Raw genomic sequence first — 14,267 nt, forward strand, 5'->3', positions numbered from 1 at the left:
TACTTCCAGACTAGCTCAGATACAATACAGATATGAGTGTTTGGACCCCAGCACCCATACTCACTGTTAAAAAAAAAATTTAATTAAATACATGTTAAAGAACTCTAAGGACTGTTAAGATAAATACCTTCGCTGATTTGGAATCATCTTAATTGATAAACTATTTCAGCTAAGCTTTATTCTGTTCTTTGTCATTTAATTGCAGTCTTGACTTACTACTTACGGCTTTTCTTATTGCTGCAAATTTTATGTACCTTGTCTTACTGCAATCTATTAATTAAAGAGGGACAGATTGTCAATTAAAGTTAACCTTATAAACTTGACATTGAAACTAATATATTACTGGTAGCTTCTGCTTGCTAATATAAAAGACAGTAGAAGAAACATTCACTGTTTATACCTACATTAGCATTCCTAATTAACCCAAGTTGTGTTTTAGAATGAAAACCTACTCCACCAGTGAGGCATGAGAAATTAAGTATTTTTCTTAATATGACTTCCCTCTTTTTTTTGTTATTTTGTTTCATTCCATCAAAGATGCTTTTCAGCTTTCTACATAGTTGAAGTTTGATAACTTTTAATCAGTAGTAAACTCTGGAATTATGGGTCAGTACTTTTAAATATGTGTTCCTAAATATCATACTTATTATGCATTTTTATGAAAATAGTCAGTATTGATGGAACGCAAGTTCTTGAAGAAAGTAAAGAAAAATTAAAACACATTTGTTTTCTATCACAGACCAAGCAACTAACAGCGGGAAGAACGTGAAGGTCAGAGTGCTCGAAGCAGCTCCAAAAGGGTCTGCGTCTCTGTAGGACTCATTGCGGGATCACTGTTTCTGCATGGTTTCAGCATGGTTGCATGCTTATACTTACAGCCTTAGTAGTGCTTTGTAGAAGGGCCTTGTGAAGAAAGCATCAAGAAGGTACTGATGAATGAGAGCAAGGCCCAGAATACGACCGCTGAACCTGAACCTGGGATATAAAAATGCAGTGTAAATGAAGTGTAACTCAAGATGTTCAGCACAGAAGCTTACACAGGTAGCAACTGTTTTTTTGTTTGACTTAGTTTCTTACATTTATTAATTTATTTCTTTTTTTCTGAGCAGATACCTAACACCACCCCTCCCACCTGTGATCAATAATGGATCTCTCTTGATCTGTCTCCTACAGTACCCATACGTGCAGCTGGCATGTTATATACTCTCCTGTGCCAAACCAATAAACACTGAAGACTCACCTTCTGTGATCTTTAACTGAACATTCTGATACAGAGTGACTCCATCAGACACAATATTTAGCCAGTGAAATACTGTAATACTCCACCTCAGCAGAAAACATACTATCAAAGCAGCTGCAAAGGATATTTGGTAACTCAGTATATCCAGTTTCTGACTGGTTACAACCCTTTCCAAGGTGGGTCTTTAAAGTACTTCTAAAAGTAGCAAGTTGACTTTATAGGCGGAAACTGAAGTTCAATTAAGTTAACTGTTGTGACCAAGGACACATATTAAAATAAGTATCTAAAGCTCAGGCAAGTTGTCCCCAGACCACTTTCTTAGTGGTGATGCTCAGCTGTCTTGAGTATTACATATTCTTGCATTTGTTTCTGTTTTCTAAGAACAATCTCTAGTCCTGCTCCAAGTACACTCAGATAGTGCCCTGCCCATTACGATCTGTGACTTGTGATGATAAGCTGTTAAATTTATCTTTCTATGATTTCTTCTATGACTTATTACCCTTCCATCAAATCTGGTTTTAAATCAGTAATCTCAGACAGAAAAAACAGAAACGCTGTGGGTCCAGGTGAGTTTGTTTTTTGTAAAAACAACCCCCATCACCCATCCAAAACTTGCTTATTTGTAAAAAAGGAAAAGAAAAAAATCCAACATCCCAAATGTGAGCACTCCAAGCCTGAGCTGACTGACATCATAGTAAAGTTTTATTGCACAAAAAATGAGAAACAGATCAAAAAGCCAAGAAACCATTCCTTCCACTACAGGAACCAGTGCAAAGACCCCTCCTGCACATGAATGAAACGTGAGTCTCACTATAATAAAAGCAGCGCAGAATATGTGTTCAGTCAACTTTATGCTCATGGGACAGAACAACAAGTGCTTAGTATGTCAAATGGGGCACAAAATAGCATGCTGTGGGCCCAATTAGCATTTACATCACCACAGGAGCTGCCTCCGGGTCCCTTGCATCCAAGAAAGGTGCTTATGATATGCAGCTGACTGGTAACAGAAAAGTGATTATATTACCCCCTTACAGCTGTTTCCACAGCAGCAACAAAAGGCAGCTGTTGGGTCTAGTTAGGACCTGCTTCACTTCGCTTGTGCTCCGGTGCAATGTTTCCAGCAAAAAGCAATGAAAAGAGGGGGAGCTGACACAATGAAAGCACAGTGGAAGCCAGACAGTTCAAATCCCAGAAATGCTGAGCCTGTAATCCATCAGTTTTATAGCACCTTCAGGATCTATAATCAAGTCCGTTTGTCCTAAATAATGCATGTCGGCTTTTTTGGTTTTGTTCTTCACCACCGTCATCCATCCCGATACATTTTGAAAGCGAACACTGACTGAAAATACTACGAGCACTGGGTGTTCCTCGCAATGTTCACCCCATGACTACTTGACTGTGCAGGGCTGGCCAGGCAGGAGCCATTTGGAATAAAGTAAAGCTGAAAGTAAATTGCCAAGAAAAGTCTCACGGATTTGAGAATGCTGTTTCTGCTGAGAAATCGCTTGAATGTGTGAACAGCGTCAGTTTTCTTCTTGCTGCTTGTATCACGTCTGTACTTCTGTACGGCTTTGAGGGCATTCATGCAAAGCTGACATGAAAGCATAGTGCACCTCGATCAAGGTGTTTACAATCACGAGCTCATGTTATGGTAGCCATTAAAGTTTAATTTGAATCAGTGCCTTATGACAGAACTGTATCAAGCCATCCAAAGGCCATAGGCAGCATTTCTGTGTAAAAGGACTAAGTCTGGTGCATCAGCCCAAGCAAACGTGGGCAGAACAACTCTAGGTTGTGTGGTCCATCAGTCTGGCCTTGCACTTGCAGCCCTCTGGGACACACCAGGGCTCACTCAAGCCAGTGGCCTGACTGTGGTTCCACAGTCCCAGTCCTTGCAATGGTACTGTTTAGGAAAACAAGTCCAGTACTAACTGGCCTGGATAAAGGAGATGAAGTAATTAACAAGATGTTGCCACTCCTGGTGCCTGTCAATACAATGGATAAAAAAGCTATGTTGCAGACTGTATTTCTTGGCAGCTCTGTATCACCTCAGCAGACACAGTGCTTTGTGGCCAAAGCATGTGAGTTTTCCAGCCCACAAGCCCTTCCTCCCCTGCACACAGCTTTGCTATCTCTGCAGAGGCTGACTATGCCTGACCCTGATCTGAAGAGTGGTGTAAGAGAAGGTCCTCTGGCCCCTTGTCCATTCTGCGACAGGGCCTGGGACCTGTGGTCCAGCAGTGCACTGACAAACACTGACCACAGTAAGTCAACAGACACCTATCAAAAGGGAGGCGTTTGCTACTGTCCTCAGAGAACAACTACACAGTCTATCTGCGTGCGTGTCCATACAGTCCATCAAGCTGGCACCATGATCAGCCCAGCACGATAGTCCCACTTAAAATATATCAAAACTTACAAAAAAGGAACAAGAAACAAATTGCCCTCCTTACAAAAGCCAGTTAAAACAAAACCAGACTTTTGTGTTTATTTCTTCCTGAAAGATTTAGAGCATGGGTGAGAGTCAGAAGTGGGTGAGACAGTCCCTTCAGAAAAACAGGTTTTCTTGACAGAATAAGCAGCACAAAGGTAAATCCTGGCTGGAGGGCACATACCTTCCTTAAACCTGACTTACATTTACCTTTCCAAGGAAGTGTAAAATGCTTGTTTGATTTTATTCTAGCAGGAAAGATAGCTTAGGAGAGGTGGGGAATGCAAGGTCTTGCTCTGGCCCTTTCTTTCAACACCCTTCCCTTTTGGAGACAATGATTGAGACTGAGTAACGTGCTCTGGCAGACAGGGGAAAGGCAGGAGGGAGTTAATGAACAGGAAATGGTGGAACGAAAGACAGAATTAATGAGCAGGAGAGCTGCTCTGGTTTGACTGCCTATTGACACTGTTCGTCCACTCAAAAAGGACATTGTGCACACCTGCTTTCTGGCTTTTAACAACACTACACTTTGACCCATTTGCAGAAGTTTCCACACTACCCAGCTAACTCCCTTTCCTTCTGGAGGCTGCAGGTGCCCCTGAAACAGTCTGTTTTCACAACAGCCTGTTGCAAAATAACAGGCTCGTTCTCCTCAGTGGGACACTGCATGCTTACTGCATGTCTGTGTACACAGGGAGAGACAAATCCATATTCTGTAGCAGCGACTAAGCAATAAATTTTCCTCCAATTGCAGGTGAGTCACAGGAAATGTAATCTACTCTGGTCCTTATCACAGAGCAGCAAAGTAAGGCAGGACCCATAATGACCGCTTGTTACAGGACTCTCAACTGGTTGAGTGAACGCAGCTCTACTTTGAATGACAGTCCTTCCTTGGATTCAGATGGAGAATGATGTACCTTGACAAAATTGTAATCCAAGTGTACAGGGGAAGAATGGTTTTTATCATTCTATAGGTGATGCTTTAGTAACCATGCCTTGTGGGCTAAATTGGCTATGGTATGAGAAACTTTAAATCCTAAATAGAGGAAGCACCTGGTGGGATTAAAAAGACTGAAAATCTTGCAAACCTTATCTCACTCAAACACATCTAGCTGGGTTTAGGGGTGCCCTTCTTGATGCAGTAGCTTGTGAAAAAATATTCAAAGAAGGGCTCAAGAGAGATTAATATAATTCACATCAAATTTGAAAATATCATTTTCTTTTCATGAGACTACTGAAAACTTGCTTTCATCTGTAAGACAAATTTACACATTCTGTTGCACCAGTTTTAAAGCTTTTGACTGTTTAATCATGCAGACGAACTTTTGGCTACCTGAAAGACAAGCTGAACAAATGAGGCTGCACTGCGGTACAGGATTTCTGCCCTTGGCAGCTCTTCTAAGGGAGAATGATATTTGGCAGGTGGATGCAGCTGGAGAGTCTATTAGTCCTTCCACAGTGGGAGAGATTGGACCTCATCTCAACCATAGAGATACCAGAGAATCTATAAAGGGGAAAGTATTTAGAAGGGCCCAGTCATGGGAAACATTTCACTCTGAACATGCATCTCACTAGACAACAGAGAATTCAGTCATGAAACCCAAATTTGTAGGAAACCAGGCATCACGGGTTCAACAGGTTGTGGTACAGCTTGTTTAAAAGGACAGTTAAAACCTCCATTGTTATGAAGACACTCCTGAGTATCCTGAAGGCCAGAAACTACTGATTAAAGGAACTAAAAGTCATTCTTATAGCCTAAAATATTGTGATTTGCAATCTCATGACTGGGGGGGGGGGGGGAGTGGACAGGACAACATGCAGGGGAAAACGTACTGATTCATGATTTCTAAATTTTGGTGGAATCACCAGCACTAGCACTTTTTAAATGAAGAACAATTTTTTTTTTTTTTTAATGTAAGCAAGTTCTAAGAATGTGTATTTTGCAAAAAAGCTGACCAGATGGTTACAGCAACTCTGCCTGGCCTCATACACTATGAATTTTAAGCAAAACTGGCAGTGTGTCAGGCATATGCACCAGAGGTGTGTGCCTATATGCTCGTACCACATATCCTTGTGTTGGCTCAGCGCAGGACATAACCAACGTGTCCTGTAATGAGCTACATCTACAGTGCAATAACCTAGCAGTAGATCAGATCATCTTCACATAACCTTGGCAGTAGACCAAATCAACACCTCTATCAGCCGTTATTAACAAATGCCTTTCTTTAGTTTGGTGTGCATATTTAACCCCTACTCACATAAATGACAGAACATTTGAATGGACTAATGTGATGATGTGAAGCAATCTATTGTCAGAAAGGTTAGCCATGCAGGCTGGGATAGCTAACGCTGTTCTGTTTATCCGACTTGCATCTGCAAACTTTGCAGACCGCCTCTTTGCCACCATGTCATTTGGTGTTGTGGCAAACTTGCTATGCACATCTGCAGGCTCAGAGGTTGATGTTGTGGCATTCCAGCACCATGCCTCTTCAGTTCAGGAATCTGATGAGCTCATGTGTCATTAATATGAAGGGAATGGCTCTTACAAAGGCCAGGAGACAGAAGTCTACAAAGTCTCAGTGCATTAAAGAGAAAAGGTAAAATAATTGCTAAATTAGTCCTGTAGGAGAATTCCAATATAAGGAGCAATAAGGTTATTTTTGGCTCTTTTTCTTTTCTTATATCCATCTCTACTATGAAGAATTCTCAGAGAAACAAAGATACAATGTTGGGTTGCCTATGTGCTGCATCTTCCAATGTTGCGCTCAGCACTTATCCCACCTATTCTGATATCTAACCACACTGGCATCCCACCTGAGAACTTACTCTGGATCCCCACACACTTCTTCTGAAGGAATGGTAATAACCCACCTGACCAAGTTTTGTTGTTTTCTTTTTAATCTCCTTTGAGTTCTGTTCTAAATACTGAAATGCATCTTCTCTCATATATGGTCAAAATTAATTCCAGGTTTTCAGACAGTTACTGAATTTTTAAGTGGAATCTCCATACTTCCTCACTTTGAAACCATAGAAAATTCTGTCAGTTAAGCTTCATTTTCAGTCCATTTTCCAAACTAAAACTGAAAGGAAACATTAAGGAGTGCTGACATGGAGCAACTGTTTGTGCAGATTTCCAGGCTGGAAACTGCTGGATGTTAAATAGTTATAGTCTACCGGGATTTATCCCTGCAGCCCCTGCAAATGTTATTGGGACTTAATAGAGGATACAGTCTACTCGGAGCCAAGGCATTTTGTTCAGGCATCAAAAGATGAAGGAGGATAGTCCATGAGTCCCTCTTTGATAATACTCTGACTGCTTACTATTCCTATAAAACATATGAGATTTAATTATATTTTAAAGGAAATTTGTAACACTCATTTAAGAAAGCACTAGCCTTTCTTAAGTAGCCCTGACTGTAAAGTGTATGGAAAGTGGAACAATCCAGCAAGCCTGCTTGCAGATTGTCATAAAATACAAAAAGGGTGTTCAGAGATGTGTGAAATATATGTGGATCACCCAAGAACTGAAATTAAACAAGAAAAAAAAAAAGGATAAAAACTGATTTTTAGAGAGAAAAGCAACCTGGTACAACTAAACTTCCATTAGGCTTCAAATCCCAAACTGGTAATTCTCCTCAGGTGAAGATCTACAGGAGTGAGCCTTCTCTTGCCAGCCCTCCTTTAGATGTTTTTACTTTTGCTGGGCACCTGTGTTTCAGATGATGAATATGTTTATGTGAGTCAACCTCTCAGTTTATTGCTAAATTGTGCATAAATTTTCTGCTGCAAAAGGCCAGTACTATACTGACACTCCAATAAGTGCTTGCCCTACTCTTATTTTCTGGATTCATCTGCAAATGGAACACAACATTTCTGTTTCTCAGTACTAAAGAGTCACCACATGAAAAAGAGCTAGTGCTTATACACGTCCTTCTAAATCTCTGGAGCTCATGTACCCTGAATTAGGAACTAAACCTCAAACCATTCCTGAAGCTTAATTTACCAGTAGCTGAAAAACAATGAGATAATGCAAACCTTATTACTTCTTTATTTAATCTAATCAAATCCTTCAAGTCTTTCCTTTGTCTCTAGCCTAGCTATGTTGCATGTTCACTCACAATGTCTTTTCAGCTTCCTTATATCCTGGCTATAGCCACCACAGAAGAACTGTCAGGAAAGGTTAAAAGACTAATTGTGTCACAGAGAAAAAAGCATGATTTTATCAGGAAAGCTGCAGGCTGTTCTGCTTTACCCAGAAAAATGAGGGGCAAAGATCTTTTAGATAAGGGAAATTCACAGCATCCCCTCAGGTTTCTCTTCAACACAATCTATCAAACAGCTACTTTCAGGAGGACTCCTTAGTTTAAGCACACCATGGCTCCAGGTAAATGCTCACACAGAGAAGCAGTTACAGCTGCATTTGCACAGCACTGCATCCAAGTTAATAAGCCCCACGCCAAGGTAGCTACATTGGCTCCTTGCACATCAGCTGAACTGTGTCAGAAGTTATTACTGCAGATACAGAACTGAGCAAATCCGGCTCTGGGAATTCCACTGTGTGGAGTCATCGCAGGCACATCAGCCTCGGTGTCATGGGATGTCTGAGCACCAGAGACTCCAAGCATAGGAAATGGAGAATTGATTTCCAGTTCTGTCTTTAAACTAGTAAGGAGATTAATAAAGTAGACAGTCTCTCTATAACAAGAAATCTGTGCTATGTGTCATTTTACCAACAACAAAGAAGTTGCATGAATGTAGTATTTTGGAAGAGGAGAGGAGGAGGAGCGTGGCCGACTGGTGGAGTGGCCATCTCTGCTTGCAAAGCTATCAACTTCACGGACCATAATGTACCATCATCTTCCTCTGGGAGAAGCCCTGGCAAAATACGGCAGCACAAACATGACTAAGCTTCATCAGAAACCAGGCTGCTTGCAGGATTTAGCTTCTCTTGCTGGTACAATGGATAAAACACACTGGCCTGTAAGACTGTTGGCAAAGTCTCCTCCAATTATGCCCAGTAACTACAGAGGGAAATGCAGGCTGAGGTATGAACTACTGGCTAGAAGACTACAAACTTCTACATTTTGTGATTCCCAGATCCTAGACTGTATTTTTGACTGGCAGAGCTCAAAGCAGCTTACAGAGAAGATCAGTGCCAATATTTCATTTGACAAATAAGAAAACTTAAGTACGAACATAAAATAACTTATTTAATGTCATCCAGAAAACAAGTGGTAGAGACAGCAATAGAATCACAGTCCTCTGAGTCTCAGCACCGTTTTAGCTGTTTAGTTTATTTACATTTTTTACTTTGCTACCTTCTATAAATGATACATAATTTTGTGAATCAGCTCTAGTTTATGATCAGCTCCTTATGGATTAACTGTCTGATGCATATGGGTTGTTTTTTTAAGCCAGCAAAAGAGCATTTTTATCAAGAGATTTTGATTTTCTCAGTCAAACCTTTTGGAAAAGCTGGTGGTGGTGAGGCACTCTAAACCTATGAATTGGTGAAGTTTTATACATTGCATGATTTATGTTTGCTTTCCATAGCTTTGCCATGTGTTGAAACAAACTAGTCAAGCTACAGGGGAAAATCCATAGATTTAGTCATCTGCCAGACACTAAGGCCATAAAAGCACAAGCCAAATGACTGCACATTTTCCTTCAATGGCTAACTACGAACACTGAAGCCACAATAACTGACTTATTCTCAGTCAAAGGAGGCACATGCTTTCTGCTCTGTCTGGGGTATTTAAGCACAAGAGAGACTGCTCATCATAAACTCACTGGTAAGCACCCAGGAATGTTTACACCATGTGATGAAGCCTGATGCAGATATCTTTGAGCTAACTGCAAACAGGTCGTTTGCAGTGCAGAGCCATGTGGACTTACCACCCACTCCCCAGTCCAAAAGCTGTACACTTGGGTTTGCACTGTGCTGCAATTCAGCTACTGATCCCTGCCTCACAGGATGAGGTTCCTCAATTGAGTAAACTCAGAAATCTGTGTGCTAGAAATCAGATATGCTATTAATTGTTTGACAGTCTATTTTAGGTCTTGTTTTGCAAATCATTGAACACCTCCATTTTTTACTAATACCACTGCAAACTGACAGCTCTGATCCTCTCCTGGGAGCATGAAGAATGCAGTAGACCTGGACCTTTGTGTTGCTGTTCTGAAGTCCAAGAAAATTTTTTACTTTTCCTTTATGAATCTTTCCAATACAATTAAATAATTCCAGTTTCTAGTCTGTCTTTTCCAGAATGCAAGTCATAAGTCACAATGTAAAAAGCTTCCTTCAATCAGACATGAGATACTGAATTTACAGTTCTGTATTCTTGTTATTCAATACATTTTTTTTCATAGAGGGTGGACAGGTCAGGATTTTTCTCATCCTCCATGATTTTATTGAGATTTTGAAAAATATTCCTGTCCCAAGTTGGGGCAAACTGACAAACTTGACAGTGCCCTTCTCCATTTAAATACATTCAGATCTGATCAATTTAAATCTTTAACCTTCCCTTTTCCTGCATTTTAATGTAAGACTAAGGTAACATACTGAAATGAAGAATAATTTTCAATGGACAAATGGAACATCTAACTTTCTAAATATTCCAGGGAAAGACCTACACTAAGAGAAATGCCTTTTCTACTCAAAAATACCCAAAATGAATTTGGGTGATTTACTGAAAACAATTCTGCTCTGCAAGCAATCTTTCTTTTGATGTATGAATTGTGTTTACTAATAAAAAAGGCTAGCTCGGGAATTTCTGCCCTCTGCTTTGACTTTTCTTTACCTTACCAAAGCCTGAATAAATGTAGTGAGAAATAAGGAGGGGCAAAGATGACTGAGCAATACTTCATAGTGACAGCTCAGTCTTGCCATTCCAGTGTGGCTGGAACGAGATATGAGGACATTCATCACTCCCTGAGAGTTTTTCACCACTACAAATAAACACACGATCACTGCCCATCCTGATGCTTCCCTACAGGCCCACATGCTCAGAGACAGTGTGGATTTTACCCTTTTCTCCTCTACCACATGCAAGGTGGAGACACTATAGAGATTTTCACGCGAAGCCTCCCACCTCTGGGCAAATGTAATCCATAGTGTTGCAAAAGACTAAATGGCCTTAAGCAAGGGAAAAAACCATAAAGATGACTTCTGTAAAAACACAACAAAACAGAACACCCCTCTTTCCCTCAAACCAAACTCTCATTATGGAAGCAGTGCTAGGCACTATGAGATTCAGAGAAGGGAAAAGGAGGAAGGACTGAGAGAGACATCTCTTCTTTCAACCTGTGTGATGTCACCATTCAGGTCCTCAAAAGAACTTGAAAAAAATCCTCCAGTAAGAGACAGAAAGTCAAGAATTAGGTAAATATAAAGCAGAGCCTTTTTTAAAAAAATGGTTGCTGTCGAAGCTCAGTTAGGGAGAATCGTTTTTTTTTCTCCTTCAGTTTGGTTTGCCTTTAATCTTCCAATTCCTCCTGACCCTTAATAAATAATTAACCAGCTGTTGAGGCAGGCTCTATGTGATATAGCCATACATCAAACTTAATAGGAAAATCAAAGTTTACTTAAGTACAGAAGGCATTGAAAGAGATCACAGTACAGCAGCAAGAAGGCATTTCAGTAACATACCCTTTTCACATAGTGAAAAGGTCTTATAAAATTATTTCAGCTGCATATTTATTTTAATATCATTCTTGTCCAGAAGATTTACAACAGTGCTTGAAAATTTCTCATTCAGGCATAATTTATTTAAAATAAGATATTGCTAGTAATTAAAATTTATAGTGTAATGTAACATTAAATGCTTTGGTTTTCTATGGTGCCTTTCATCTGAGAATTTCAAAGCAGTTCAGAGCATTAGTGTACATCAAATGGATTTCAAGTTGATTACATACTAGGGAAGCTCTTCAGATGGAAACTGAGGCAAAGAGGTAATCATCTAATTTCGAAAACAACTGAATGTTGCTGGATGCCCCACTCTGGGATGCGGTATCTGATCTGATTTCTAAGAGGATGATTTTTCAGCATTTAGCATAAACAGGCTCCTTCATGATGGCTGCAAAATTGGTCTTCTAAATTCATTCTTCCCCCAAAACATAGACCCACACAACTGGCCCATTTGAGCCCAAAACCAAACTCAGTGTTTCTGACTCCCTTAATAAAACAGGTATTGGCCGTATGTAGGTTGCCTGCCACAACAGTTGAAAAATTAAATAAATGAGTAATTTAGGACACATATTTCCCCAGCACTACTTTCAGTCAGTGAAGAGGAGTAATGGCTGTTTGCAGACCTCCTGCTTAGATGCTGTGACTACATTTCTCCACTGTTTCTATAAAGAGCTGTGGAATGTGCCTAAATCCATTCTATGAGCTGGTCAGCCTCTGAATACAACCCATTAGGTCATGAGGCAATTTGTCACCTTCTTTAAAAACACTTTAACTGAAATAAGTCATTCTCCATGTAGCAGGATTAATGGAACTTTTTTTCCTATAGATCTGTCTCGGATGGCCCTACATTACCATGCTGCAGTAGCTCCAGTTCCTCCTACACATCTCTGCTAGCACTTCCCATGCTTTGAAGTATCTCCATTTTCTCCCTTCTGCCTCCCCTGAGCTTTCACAGGTCTCCCTCACATCCTCAAGCTATTGAGCAAGATGATACAGCTGGTTCGCAGCCTGCACCTGTGATGGACCTGTCAGCTCGCTCGTGCTAACTGGCCAGTTGAGAGGCCAAACAACAGATAACTGCTGAACTCATCAGCCCACCCTCACCGAGGCACTCTTCTGCGTACCTATGCTTCATCCAGCCACAAGTTTTGAAAAGCTTTTAGGAAATTAGTATCTTTGAAGTGTTTACCTTCCTGTCAAATAGGCCTCAAACTGATCAGGAAACTGTCTGAGGGATAGGCAGGGCAATTGCACAAGGCACAACTCCTAAGGAAACTGGGTTAAGAAAACCCACCAAGCTCTCTGAGGAGAAAGGACAGCTGAGGTCGCAACATTCTTGGTTCTTCTTGGGTTTATTAAAACAAAAAAATGGGAAAAACAACACCCTGCATTCTTTGGCATGCTTGAGATAGATAGTGATGGCTATGTGGTTTCTCATTTACATGAAGTAAATAAAAGGGAACGTCAGAGTTTGGCTGGGGGTATACCCACACAGCACTGCGCAGGCAAAGGGAGCTTGCTCTACCCATGTGCCAAGCTTGCCAGAGCACGTAAAAGCAATCGAAGCAGCGCCAAGCCTGAAGTAATCAGCCCTGATGGGAGGCAGCATGTATTTTGTCAGCTCAGTATTGCAGTAACCACGTCAGTTGGCTCGGAGCACAGGGAAGCAACTTTGTGTCTGCATGGAGATTGGGCACAACAGGCTTGCATCTGCCTGCAGAATATGATGTAGAAATACATGCAACTTTTCTGTCTGACGCTGTTCAGCAGCACAGACTAGAATACGGGGGGTATTGGAGGGCAGAAAGAAAGGTTAACTATGGGAACTGAATGAAGAAATTCCTGCCCTGATGAAGGTCTAAATGAGCATTAAGTTAATGGAGTTCATTAGGACATTGCAGCCAGGAATCAATCTGCAGCTTCTGGGGACCTGGGCCACTGGGTCTGACTATATCATCATCTTTGTGGTCTTCAGTAGGGTTCTGCACAAAAACATTTTACTCACAAGTCTGCAACTTTCTAATAAAGTTCTGCTAAATAAACGTATTACATTTCATTTAAAGAAAAACAAACAAACAAAACACAACAGGACTTTTCTGAGACAGATACAGAATGCTAAGTATGATTAGCAAGCTGTAAACACCTCTAAGGTAACTGTGACACTGGGGTACTGCTCTCTGGCTGCATAAATGTCACAGCAAGGTCCACAAATGCCTAATTGTTAAAAAAAACATGCTGTCATTAATTCACTATGAAAACAGAGAAAAAGATGTTTCAAGTTAGCATCCTTGAGATCTCTAAATGAATATCTGTGAATGATTTTTATCTGTCTAGGCCATCTGGTCTTCTATGCAGAGACTGAGCTTCTTTTCATATTTCTGGCTGTGGTTCTACATTTACAAACACGTGATGAACTAAAAGTTCTAGATGATGTGAAATTGATTGCTGGGGCGAGCCAGATAAAAGACCAGGCAAGTGATCTGGGGACAAAAAGTCGGTGCAGATGATCGTGCCGTGAGTACAGTGCTGTCTCTTGAAGAAGGGTGCATTACATTATCTTAATGGATTATTCCTGGGGGCAGGACTGATGTGAAGGAAAACTGGACCAGTCAGAAGACATGAAAAAGACAACTGGATTTCCACCTGACAGCAGATTGTGAACAGTGTTTTGTGAACTGAAAAGACAACAGTACTGTCAGATTAGTGACTTCAACAGTCACTGTCAGATTAAGTACTCACAGCAGGGAGCGACAGTTCATGAGAAAACACTGAGAATTGCTTTATTCTAAGAAGTAGAACTTTTTACGTGATATGACGACAGCCAAATCATAACATCTGAAATTGGTAGCCACATGAACAATGAAACAGCACAGAGATTATACTCTTCAGGTTTGGTGAAAATGATACAG

The 14,267-nt window shown here is 40.7% G+C and overlaps 1 protein-coding gene across 4 annotated transcripts in view; it reads right to left on the reverse strand.

Annotated features, from left to right (window-relative positions):
* The window catches only part of HECW1 (HECT, C2 and WW domain containing E3 ubiquitin protein ligase 1), a 282,245-nt gene that overhangs the window by 21,617 nt on the left and 246,361 nt on the right, over window positions 1–14,267 (reverse strand). For all 4 annotated transcript variants that reach the window (XM_030009575.1, XM_030009573.1, XM_030009571.1 and 1 more), the window contains one exon: window positions 877–975. In XM_030009575.1, the coding sequence (XP_029865435.1) occupies window positions 877–975 (99 nt within the window). The remainder of the gene's footprint in view (window positions 1–876; window positions 976–14,267) is intronic.

This window comes from Aquila chrysaetos, chromosome 3, assembly GCF_900496995.4.
Source record: "Aquila chrysaetos chrysaetos chromosome 3, bAquChr1.4, whole genome shotgun sequence".
Classification (NCBI taxonomy): Eukaryota; Metazoa; Chordata; class Aves; order Accipitriformes; family Accipitridae; genus Aquila; species Aquila chrysaetos.